General features: G+C 44.9%; 1 protein-coding gene across 1 annotated transcript in view; it reads left to right on the plus strand.

Annotated features, from left to right (window-relative positions):
- Positions 1–667: 667 nt before the first annotated feature.
- The window catches only part of LOC132590848 (uncharacterized protein K02A2.6-like), a 68,553-nt gene continuing 56,365 nt past the window's right edge, over positions 668–12,855 (plus strand). Inside the window, exon 1 of the mRNA XM_060263780.1 lies at positions 668–706. Within this exon, the coding sequence (XP_060119763.1) occupies positions 668–706 (39 nt within the window). The remainder of the gene's footprint in view (positions 707–12,855) is intronic.

Below are 12,855 nucleotides of genomic sequence, written 5' to 3' on the forward strand. Positions count from 1 at the left end.
TCCTCGCCAGAGTCTTCTGAGTTGGAACCGCTGGCGACCTGGTTCGTTGCAGTGGAACACCGCTCTTTAAGCGACTTCTCGTAGGCTGCACCTCGTCCAGGGCATCAGCTTGTTGTGTCTTGTCAGTTTGGCCTGTAGCTTCTCGTTGCAGAGGCCTGCCATGAAACAGCACGGCAGCGCTTCGTCGAGGCTCGTGAAAGCACAGTCTCGGGCCAGGCGGCGCAGCTCAGCTAGGAAGGTCGAAGCAGTCTCACCGGCTTTCTGTACCCTCTGGTGGTATTCCAGTCACAGGGCCGTTAGCGTAGGCCTGGGTGAAAAATGCTCGGTGAGCCTCTCCGTGATGACCTTGTATGTAGCGGCGTCATCGGTCAGCCGCGTTGGCGACATCAGGTTCTCGGCCAGCGCCGGCATGCCTTCTCCGCAGAGGCTGAGCAAAAGCTGTTTCTGCTTCCGTTCGTTTGTGATGTCGTGGTAGAGGAGGTAAAAGTTGAACCTCTTCTCCCATCTCTCCCACCTCTCCGGCTGGTTGGGATCGAACTCCAATAGTTGCCCGTGGGGGCCAGGCGCTGCAGCTTGATCAGGGTTGGCCCTCGGCGGAGCAGTTTCAGTGGCGCTGGCGGAGCTGGAAGCTTGGGTCTGACTCATCTCTTGTCCTGGCTCGCTAGCGATGGCGGTGCGATGCGCGGAGCTGGACAGCAGCTGCAAGGTGCGGTGCTTGCCAGCTGCTGGGTTGCCTACCAGGATCCCATCCTCGTCGCCACTATAATATAGTGGGTTTAAAGCATTGCAGAGACGAGATCATAGTGAGGACAGGTCTTTATTAGGGGCAGCCTGGTGATGGCTGCTTCCACAAAAGACTGACTAAGGGCCTGTGGGCCAAACCTATATACAACTCTAATCTCCCGCGCTAGCTTGCCATTGGTTCATTCAAACAGGCAGGGGTCTGTGATTGGTGTAGGGCGGCAGGTATTTGGATCCCACTCCCCAATGTTACACAGTCCCCAAGCTCTGCTTTCCTGGCTCCAATGAGCCGGCAGGAAGTACATACTTTAAGGCACATACATAACACACTCTCTCTCTCTTTCTCTCTCTCTCTCCCTCTCTCTGTGTCTCTCTCTCTGTGCCTCTCTCTCTCTCTGTGCCTCTCTGTGCCTCTCTTTCTTTCTTTCTTTCTTTCTTTCTTTCTTTCTTTCTTTCTTTCTTTCTTTCTTTCTTTCTTTCTTTCTTTCTTTCTTTCTTTCTTTCTTTCTTTCTTTCTTTCTTTCTTTCTTTCTTTCTTCCTTTCTTCCTTTCTTCCTTTCTTCCTTTCTTCCTTTCTTCCTTTCTTCCTTCCTCCCTCCCTCCCTCCCTCCCTCCCTCCCTTCCTTCCTTCCTTCCTTCCTTCCTTCCTTCCTTCCTTCCTTCCTTCCTTCCTTCCTTCCTTCCTTCCTTCCTTCCTTCCTTCCTTCCTTCCTTCTCTTAAACACAATTATAGGTGATGCGTTAAAACACAGATTCTTGCATTCAGCTTTTGCCTGGTCATTTATCAAGGTTGGCCAATTATTTCTTCCATTGTTGATACTATTCTCATTTTTTTTTGTCTTTCTAGCTACAGTCATTCTTTCTCAGCTCATTGCAGATCATGACAAAATGACCCTTTATCTAACTTGAAGTTTTTTTCCCCTTTTTTAAAAAATAACAATGCTGCCATACAGAAAGAGGATTTAACTAAAGACAACTTCCATATGACAGCTTTAAAGGGGGATTAAGACAAATATATCAGTGGCTACCAGTCATGGTGATGAAATGGAACCTCCACATACAGTCAGCCTGTTGTTGCCCCTCCAGAGGAACTGGTTGGCCACTGTGTGAGACAGGAGGCTGGACTAGATGGACCACTGGTCTGATCCAGCAGGGCTCTTCTGATGTTCTTATGAAGGCCTCGGCCTCTGTGCCCTGTTGTTGGCCCTCCAGAGGAACTGATTGGCCACTATGTGAGAAAGAATGCTGTACTGGAAGGACCCTCACTGGTCTGATCCAGCAGGGCTCTTTTGATGTTCTAAGGAAGGCCTCATCCTCTCTGCCCTGTTGTTGGCCCTCCAGAGGAACTGGTTGGCCACTGTGTGTGACAGGATGCTGGACTAGATGGACCACTGGTCTGATCCAGCAGGGCTATTCTGATGTTCTTATGAAGGCTTTGGCCTCTATGCCCTATGATTGGCCCTCCAGAGAAACGGGTTGGCCTCTGTGTGAGACAGGAGGCTGGACTAGATGGACCACTGGTCTGATCCAGCAGGGCTTTTCTTATGTTCTTATGAAGGCCTTGGCCTCTCTGCTCCATTGTTGGCCCTCCAGAGCAACTGGTTGGCCATGTTGTGAGTTCTAGAACACATGATAACAAGCATGATCATTTTTTAAAAATCTCCATGTTTGTCATGACTATTAAAAGGCATCAGAAGGAGGGATACTAGCAGTGTTCCTTGCAAGTTGAGTTAGTGTGAGCTAGCTCTCAGTTTTTTAGCCTCCAGCTCACACATTTTGGTTTCAGCGCAGGAAGGATGGCCCCAGAGCAAACTAATTTATGCAGTAGCCGAATCGCTCGCTCACAACTTTAATGCCAGTAGCTCTCGAAGTAGAATTTTTGCTCACAAGACTCCACAGCTCAGAGGGAGCATTGGTAAGCTGCAGAGTCTCGTGAGCAAAAATTCTACTTTGTGAGCTGCTGGCATTAAAGTTGTGAGCTACTGCAAAAATTAGTGTGCTCTGGGGTCCTCCTTCCTGAGCTAAGACGAAAATGTGTGAGCTGGAGGCTAAGAATTTGTGAGCCGGCTCGTGCTAACTCAGCTTAAAGGAAACACCGGTTACTAGATGTCCTCTTTTTACAAAACGTGTTCTCTCTCTTTGTGTCCTCTTTGGGGCTCTTAAAAAAAAACACGGATGAAAATCAGTTTGCAATTTAGGAATATTCATAGTTGGAAGTTCGGAATATTCCTCGATAATAGCAATTATCACAATTTAAATAGCAGAGGTATTTAACATGAGATTTAAGAACATAAGAACATAAGAGAAGCCATGTTAGATCAGGCCAATGGCCCATCCAGTCCAACACTCTGTGTCACATAAGAACATAAGAGAAGCCCTGTTGGATCAGGCCAATGGCCCATCCAGTCCAACACTCTGTGTCACATAAGAACATAAGAGAAGCCATGTTGGATCAGGCCAATGGCCCATCCAGTCCAACACTCTGTGTCACATAAGAACATAAGAGAAGCCCTGTTGGATCAGGCCAATGGCCCATCCAGTCCAACACTCTGAGTCACATAAGAACATAAGAGAAGCCCTGTTGGATCAGGCCAATGGCCCATCCAGTCCAACACTCTGTGTCACATAAGAACATAAGAGAAGCCCTGTTGGATCAGGCCAATGGCCCATCCAGTCCAACACTCTGTGTCACATAAGAACATAAGAGAAGCCCTGTTGGATCAGGCCAATGGCCCATCCAGTCCAACACTCTGTGTCACATAAGAACAGAAGAGAAGCCATGTTGGATCAGGCCAATGGCCCATCCAGTCCAACACTCTGTGTCACATAAGAACATAAGAGAAGCCATGTTAGATCAGGCCAATGGCCCATCCAGTCCAACATTCTGTGTCACACAGCGGCCAAATATATATATATACACACACACACACACACACACACACACACACACTGTGGCTAATAGCCACTGATGGACCTCTGCTCCATATTTTTATCTAACCCCTTCTTGAAGGTGGCTATGCTTGTGGATGCCACCACCTCCTGTGGCAGTGAATTCCACATGTTAATCGCCCAAAGTACTTCCTTTTATCCGTTTTAACCTGTCTGCTCAGCATTTGACTTAGTGATGGATTTTTTGAAGTAATCGGAATATAGGTCCTTTTGTTTGCTCTTCAAAACGTGGTAACCCCTAATCTAGGGTTGCCAAGTCCAATTCAAGAAATATCTGGGGACTTCGGGGGTGTAGCCAGGAGACTTTGGGGGTGGAGCCTGGAGCAAGGGTGTGACAAGCATGATTGAACTCCCAAGGGAGTTCTGGCCATCATCTTTAAAGGGACTGCACACCTTTTAAATGCCTTCTTTCCATTTGGAAATAATGAAGGAACGGGGCACCTTCTTTGGGGGCTCATAGAATTGAACCCCCTGGTCCAATCTTTTTGAAACTTGGCGGATATTTTGGGAAGAGGATCTGGATGCTATGCAGAAAATTTGGTGCCTCTATCTCAAAAAACAGACACAATATAGTCCCAAATACCCGTGATCAATACTCCTTTATACCCTATGGGAATCGGTCTCCATAGGGAATAATAGAGTGCCTAACAGACATTCCCCCCCCCCATTTTCTGATATCCCTAAAGTGAGAGGAGGGCCTCCAAATGGGGGATTCCCTGCCCCCACCTGGGGATTTGGTAAATAAGAAAACTTGTGATGTGGAGTTTAGGCAAAGCAAGAAAAACACCGCGCACCAAATGCTGCAATATAAGCGCAAAACACTCTTTTGCTCAACCACTTAATTCTTAATGTCCTTCAAAGCAAGTAAACAGTCCTTAGTAGAAACTCAGACTTTAAATGTTGCCAGGTATGAAAGTTTACTGTCTCGTCTTTCCGTTGAGAGATGCAGATAGCCTGGCTGTTCCTCTTTGAAGAGCAATTCAACAGGTGTAGTGGCAGCGACATGAGTCCTAGGTTCAAGTTCGTGTTTCTTTTTCACTCCCTCCGGCCTCTATTTTTACACTCCGGAACCCGTGCATAGGCAACAGCTCGCCATCATAGCTTATCAGTATGCACGAACGGTTCTGCAGTGATAAAGTGGTTGAGTAAAAGAGTGTCTCGCACTTATGCTGCAACATTTGGTGCGCGGTGTTTTTCTTGCTTTTCCCACCTGGGGATTGACAACCCTACCCTAATCAGAAGACTTGTTTAGGGATGCATGCAGGCCTTGAATTCAGCGGGAGCTCACAGGAGCACAGCTACTGAACCTTTCTGAGGGTTCCCCCTCTTCCTTCCCACCTACCTTGTCCATTGAATAGGAGGTGCAGCTGCATAACAATCCCTGGATTAGGAGAGTGGGCAGCCAGCCAGACACCAGGAACTTTGCCACGCCCCCAGCAGCCCTCATTAACCCCTGGAGAAGCCCACGCCACCCTTTCTCCACTTATGTGATTTTGGGTGGCGGGTGGCTTGCTGGCCTTTTGACTGGGGAGGGGACAAGGAGAGCCCCGGCGAGCGAGGCCTGCTTGGGCTGTCTGCATGTCTAGCTAGCCCAAGCAGGCCTCGCTCACCCGGGGCTCTCCTTTCTTGCATCGGGTGGTGGGGGGCGGCATATGCTAATGAGTTATGCTAATGAGCTCCACCACCTATTTTTGTACAAAATGACCCTGGATGCATGAAATTGTCATGCAGGAGTTTGAAGCGATTGCAGAACTTGATATACGTTTTTTTTTTAAATTTTTTAGCTGTAAAAGGTTTTTTTCCTCTTTCTTTAAGTGCCTTGTTAATTCCCCACATTTCTGGTTTTATGCTAATGCATCAAACCGACTGCAAAGGAAGCTTTCGAGCCGTTGAGTGCTAAACGGCTATCGTTTGTGCCAAGCTGATATCTTTGAAGCCATCTCCTCCTTGTGTGCTAATGGGACGTGATAAAGACGATACTGTGAATTGCGATGATAGCTATAAAGGTGAGTTCAAGTTAAGATTTTATACCCGGGTCCTGGGACCCTCACGACAGCCGGCGGGGTGTAGTCTTGGGATAGGATCGGGAAACCCAGGGTAAAACCCCTGCGTGACGGCCATGGGGTGAAAGTAGGGTTGCCAATCCCCAGGTGGGCCAATATCAATAGAGAATCACAGATAGATGACTAGCAAGGGAGCCCCTAAGGATTCCGTGACTAAACCAGCCTCCAATATGCTCATCAAATTCTCATTAAAGTTTATGACAGAAACAGAAACAAACACTTAGAGCAATAAACTGTACATAAGATGAAGTCATACAATATGCATGGTCCTTGAAAAGGACAAAATAGGTGAAGTTCTATAATATGCACAGTCTTTCTTGGGACCAATACTCCTTTCAAATGGTTTCAACCAAGAACTGGCAAGATAAGAGTCTTCTTCACGAATCCAAACTGCTGTAGGAAAAAAGCCAACAGTGGCAGACAGCTACGAAGGCAGCGCCTCTCTGCCTCCGTTTCTCTGACGCTCCCACAGGCTTAATGCAAAAAATTACAAAATCGACAATGGAAATCAAGCCTTCAAGCGCAATGTAAGTGATGTTTATAATGTGGTGCTCCAGCGACCACATTATATTTCCATTGTCAATTTTGTAATTTCCATTGTCAATTTTGTAATTTTTTTGTAGATAGCTTGACTTTGTATGCAGTATCTGATGTTTTTGTGGGCTATTAACTTATTCGTTATTATTTTTCTTTTTTTAACATATGATATGTGCCCTGTGGTGCAGAGTGGTAAAGCTGCAGTACTGCAGTCGGAGCCCTCTGCTCACGACCTGAGTTCAATCCCGGCGGAAGCTGGTTCAGGTCGCCAGCTCCAGGTTGACTCAGCCTTCCATCCTTCCGAGGTGGGTAAAAGGAGTACCCAGCTTGCTGGGGGGGAAAGTGTAGATGACTGTGGAAGGCAATGGCAAACCACCCCGTAAAAAGCCTGCTGTGAAAACATTGTGAAAGCAACATCACCCCAGAGTCAAAAACGACTGGTGCTTGCACAGGGGACTACCTTTATCTTTTTTTAATGTTTATTTTTAAAATTCCAAGTTATACAGAACCTTGTTGGATGAAGAAGTATCAAATAAATGAATTTCACACATAACAAAATTCTACTGTGCATAAAGTACTGTGGTATATATAACTTTGTAGAACATCTTATTCAGCATTGAAGCTAACGTCCAGTTCGCCAATCAATCAATCAATCGATCAATCAATGGATAAATAAATACATACATATATAAATAAATATCTTACTAAGGATAAATTAGCTGATAATTGGGTTAGAAGTTTTGACTCTTAGGCTAGGAATAATGCCTTGCTCCATCCCAAGCCAAACGAAAGGGAATACTTAAATAAAAAGAGAAAGAGGGGATAGCATAAGTTAGAAAGAATTATAGGGAGAGATATTACCTATTAACACACCTTCAATTTCTCTCACTAACTTATTCATTATGATGTTGTTTAAGTGCTGGAAATTGCCACAAGATTCTAAAAAAATATATATTTAAAATACAGAAATCTATGCACCTTTAGCTCCTTTGAGGAAAGAAGTAGGATTTTAAAAATGCACTAAATCAATAATCCTATGCCCAGTCAATCATATTTATCCAGAAATGGCAGTCCTTTCCTCCAAAATGCATTACTAATACTATCAGGGCTTTTTTTGTAGCAGGAACTCCTTTGCATATTAGGCCACAACCCCTGTTGTAGCCAATCCTCCTGGAGCTTACAGTAGGCCCTGGACTAAGAGCCCTATAAGCTCTGGGAAGATTGGCTACATCAGGGGTGTGTGGCCCAGGGATGGAATTCTAGCAGAAGCTCCTTTGCATATTAGGCCACACCCCCTGTTGTAGCCAATCATCCTGGAGCTTACAGTAGGCTCTGTAAGAAGAGCCCTGTAAACCCTGAATACCATTATTATTAGAGGCCCAGCACGGTGTTGTCGTTTAAAGCATCAGAAAGGGCTTTCTCCGTTATGGCCCCTACATGGTGGAATCAGCTGCCGGAGGAGGTGAGGGCCCTGCGGGACCTTGTTCAGTTCCGCAGGGCCTGTAAGACGACCCTCTTCCGGCTAGCTTACACCTAGCTAAGATGAGAACTCAATGTAGCTTGCCAGACTTCTGTTTTATATATATTTGGATTGTTTATTCGTTTTAATGTTTTATCTGTTTTAAATGTTTAACTGTTTATATATTTAAATATTGTTCAATTTTTATGTTCGACTAATTGTTGGAAGCCGCCCTGAGCCACTTGTGAGAAGGGCGGGATACAAATCCTAAATAAATAAATAAATAAAAAATTAGGATCTGGGAGAACTGAGTTCAAATCCCTACTTGCATCATGAAACCTTGCTGGGGCCAGTCACACACTCTCTTGACCTAACCTACCTTACAGAGTTGTTGCGAGGATAAAACGGAAGAGAAGAAAATTATGAAAACCAGTTTGGGTATCCACTGGAGAGGAAGGAGGGATATAGATTACATAAATAAATGAATTCTAGGTAGCTAAGCATTTGGAAGGCTATGACTAACATAAAACCTTTCACATCGAAACAGTTCAGCCTTTTTGAACACCCGGTCCATCGAAACAGTTCAGCCTTTTTGAACACCCGGTCCATCGCTAAAAGCCGTGGGCTGATTCATTCTTTGTGATTCAAAAGACCCAACTACATTCTTCAAAACATCACAAAGAAATCCACTCGACGAAATGAGGGAAACTACAAAGGCCTTCATCATGTAATACATGAAGGAAAGATTAAGTGAGAGAACAAAAGGATCTGTGAATGATACGGGAGGAATTATAACGGTGTCAAAAAGTGGGCCGCTCGAATGAATCGATAAAGAAAAGCAATTTCAGACCTTTAATGGCATAGCATAAGATACAGAAAAAAAGATTTAAATGGAAAAAAATAAGTCAGGATTAAACTCAGATTAGACATAAAATCAAGCATAACCAGAGTTGTATTGGAGAATGGTGGCCAAAAATTTTGCTTCACAGGTAATTTCTGAATTAGTCATTCAGGAAAAAATCGACAGAAAGACAAATCGTTCTGATTGACGATAGGCAGGGAGAATCTGTGAAACAATTCCTGACGGGGTTGATCATATAATGACAATTATTCAATAAGTGAAAAATTGTATCATGGGAGTTTGCACCACAGGAAGAGAGTCTTTCATGAAAAGGCATTTGGAGATATATCCCCCGCAAAACCATGGAAGGAAATGATAAAGAAAAGCTAAAACAATTAAATTAGACCTTTGAGAATACAGCAGAGGCTTTCTTTTTCTCCCCCTCCCACCCCAGAAGTTACGGCTAGAACAGACCAGTTGCCAAAGTGAAAGTTAAATTATAATCTCCCATTCAGGACACAATGTTGTTTTCAGAAATGGTAATTACAGGGCTGATTTAACAGGGATTTTCTGAACCACGACACATTCCCCAGAAGAACAATTCTATTTGTAAGAGGCAATTATCACAGGACTCAGTGGAACGTTCTTCCATCCTTTTCCCTTCTGGCTTCTTCCCAGATGCTTGTCCCATGCTCAAAACCGCCACACCACATTGGCTGTCGAGTTGGTGGTGTACTAGAAAGCTCTCTGGTGGACATCTGGGGTGTGTGTACTTTTAGTAAAAGGGGCTCACTGACTTCACTATCACTAGTGAGATTTGAGATTCAGAGCAGAATTTGGACTAGGATTACCAGTCTCCAGGTGGGGGCAGGGGGCCATCAGTTTGGAGGCCCTTCCCCCACTTCAGGGTCATCAGAAATCTCTGCTGGCACGCCATTATTTCCTATGGAGACTGATTCCCATAGGATATAACGGAGAATTGATCCCTGGATATCTGGGCCTCAGGGGGGGCTGTTTTTTGTGACAGAGGCACCAAATTTGCAACATAGCATCTGGTGCCTCTCCTCAAAACACTCTCCAAGTTTAGAAAGATTAAACCAGGGAGTCCAATTCTATGAGCCTCAAAAGAAGGTGCCCCTATCCTTCATTATTTCCAGTGGAGGGAAGGCATTTAAAAGGTGTGCAGTCTCTTTAAATGTGATGGTCAGGAGTTCAATGATGCTTGTCACAACCTTGCTCCTGTCTCCACCCCCAAAGTCTCCTGGCTCCACCTCCAAAGTCCTCAGATATTTCTTGAATCGGACCTGGCAACCCTAGCTTGGACACAGAGTACACACTGAAACCTTTGCTGATGCCCATCAAGTACTTTTTGAAAGTGGACAGGGCCAGGTTAGTTTCTAATTGGCTGCTGGGGATATGATTACCTGTGCTGATTTTGAAAGCCAGTTTGGTGTAGTGGTTAAGAGCGGTGGATTCTAATCTGAGAGAACCGGGTTTGATTCCCTACTCCTCCTCCACATGCAGCTGCTGGGTGACCTTGGGTCAGTTCCCCCTTAGTTTCATAGCTCTTGTAGGAACTGCATGTACTAACCTTGGTGCCGAGGCAAAGAGAGACGTCTAATGATGCAAACGGTGGACAGTGATTTATATGGTGCTTGTGTGATTCCTTTTCCCACTGGTGTCAAAAAATAATTCCCTAGCTTTTCCCTATGCCGATCTTATGGGGACTGTTATTTCCAGCTTTGGTTTTTTAAAAAAAGTCTCCTAGCATGGTTGTGGTTGTCAAGCGCACACATGTGTATTTTATCTTTCTGTGCAAAGGAAGTGTTTAGAGTTTTAATAAAGATGCGTGTGTAATATTTGTTCTTGTCTTGCGACTCTCAGATATCCGACGTTTATTCTATGTGGCTCTTAAGTTAAACACGTTTGGCCACCCCTGGTTTTGGGTGACACTCTAGTGATAATGTCTCTCCCAGGCTGCACTGATGTGTATGTCTCACACTGGACCCTAAGAGATGCAGCTGTTATATAACAAAAAATGATAACTTTACCATCGTGCTATTCATTTCTGTGGAATGTATCTCAGTGGGCCTTGGAGTTGCCTAACCTCCAGCTGGTGGCTGGCGATCTCCTGGGATTGCAACTCATCTCCAGGTGACAGAGGCTGTGATCACACACATTAAACAATGGACTTTCGATCCACTTCCCTACTGGATTTGACTGCGTGAACTGGCAAAATCCAGTTGTCAAGTGCATTGAAAAAGGTTTGAAAGTGCATTGTTTAGTGCAGGGGTGTCAAATGCATTTGTTATGAGGGCCGGATCTGACATAAATGAGACCTTGTTGGGCCGGGCCATGCGTGTACCTATTTAAGAATAGGTGGCAGAGATATAAACTTTATAAAGGACACAGACAAACACAATTAAAGAGTTTTAAAATAAGAAACTTAAAACATGCTTAAAATATTAGCACTGATTGGTCTTAAAGGTACTTTCTTTGTATTTCTCCTGTGCGATCCAGGAAACTGGGCAAAGGAAGCTCTGGCTCTTCCCCTCCCAGGGGACCAGGAGGTGGAGGAGCTTCAGTCAATAGAAGGAAGAGAGGCTTGGCTCAGTAGCTCTGCTGTGCGATTGAGAGAGCCTGGCTAAGCAAGCTACCCTTCCCCCCTTCCTCCCCAAGGGAGGAGCCTCAGCCAATGGAGAAAATAGAGGCTTTGCTCTGTAGCTCTTGTGCGATTGAGCAAGACTTACAAAGCAAGCTGTGATGCAGAAGGAAGCAAGAGAGAGGGAGAAGGAAAGAGATGACAGCCAGCTGCTTGGGGGCCTGATAGGAGCCCTCTGGGGGCCTGATTCGGCCCCCAGGCTGCATGTTTGACATCCCTGAGTGTGATCACAGCCAGAGATCAGTTCCTCCGGGCATATGGACACTTTGGTAGGTGGACACTGTGGCATTATCCTCCATTAAAGTCCCTCCCATCCCCAAACTCCGCCCACTTCAGACTCCACCCCCCAAAATCTCCAGGTGTTTCCCAAACAGGAGTAAGCAAACCTCATGGGCTTTCTTTCTTTCTTTCTTTCTTTCTTTCTTTCTTTCTTTCTTTCTTTCTTTCTTTCTTTCTTTCTTTCTTTCTTTCTTTCTTTCTTTCTTTCTTTCTTTCTTTCTTTCTTTCTTTCTTTCTTCCTTCCTTCCTTCCTTCCTTCCTTCCTTCCTTCCTTCTTTCTTTTCTTTTCTTTTCTTTTCTTTTCTTTTCTTTCTTTCCTTTCCTTTCCTTCCTTCCTTCCTTCCTTTCCTTCCTTTCCTTCCTTTCCTTCCTTTCCTTCCTTCTTTCTTTTAAAGAACTGGGTTTTGGTACAAAAACACCTCAGTGGAGAAAGTGACAGAAACGTTAGCAGGCGCTGTTCTTTCACTGTAAGCATCTAAGATGGCCAGCTTTGGAAGGTTGCATAGATACCCAAAGAGCCCCGTGGCGCAGAGTGGTAAAGATGCAGTACTGCAGTCAAACTCTCTACTCAAGACTTGAGTTCGATCCAGCGAAAGCTGGTTCAGGTAGCCAGCTCAAGGTTGACTCAGCCTTCCATCCTTCTGAGGTTGATAAAATGAGTCCCCGGGCCGGGGGGCAGGGAGTGTAGATGACTGGGGAAGGCAATGGCAAACCATTCCATAAAAAGTCTGCCGCGAAAATGTTGCAAACCGATGTCACCCCAGAGTTGGAAATGATTGGTGTCTGCACAGGGGATACCCAACAAAGCGAAGGCCGATGAGATTTTTGGCTGGTTCCATAAAATAATCCTTGTTAGCCATTTCCCCTCCTCCACTGACATCCCAAGTGTGCCTTTAAAAAAAAAATCACACCATGATTAGTTTGCCCCATTGTTCATTGTTTGCCTGTGTACTGAACACACAGGATTTTTAATTGACTATCTGAAATGAATTACTGGCAGCGATTTGGCTACATTATATTCAGTCCTGTAATCAAACAAATTTGGCTGTCAAACAAAAAAAAAAGATCAATGTTATTGTTAATTGTCCTGCCTGATGAATTAAACAGAGTATTATTCACCCCTTCTAATTAAACTATCAAGGAAAACATACATAGCCCTTTCAAGAATGGCCCCGCTCTTCTATTCACAGCTGTTGGCAAACACTGTACATTTGATTTGTGATTAAGATACAAAGAAGGAACAATTATAGTCAGATTAATTAAACAAACAAAAAAAAGGGATCTGGGGACCAAGGGTGAAGGGGGAAAAAGGGGCGGGGGGAGA

The sequence above is a fragment of the Heteronotia binoei genome, unplaced genomic scaffold (assembly GCF_032191835.1).
Source record: "Heteronotia binoei isolate CCM8104 ecotype False Entrance Well unplaced genomic scaffold, APGP_CSIRO_Hbin_v1 ptg000861l, whole genome shotgun sequence".
Lineage (NCBI taxonomy): Eukaryota > Metazoa > Chordata > Lepidosauria > Squamata > Gekkonidae > Heteronotia > Heteronotia binoei.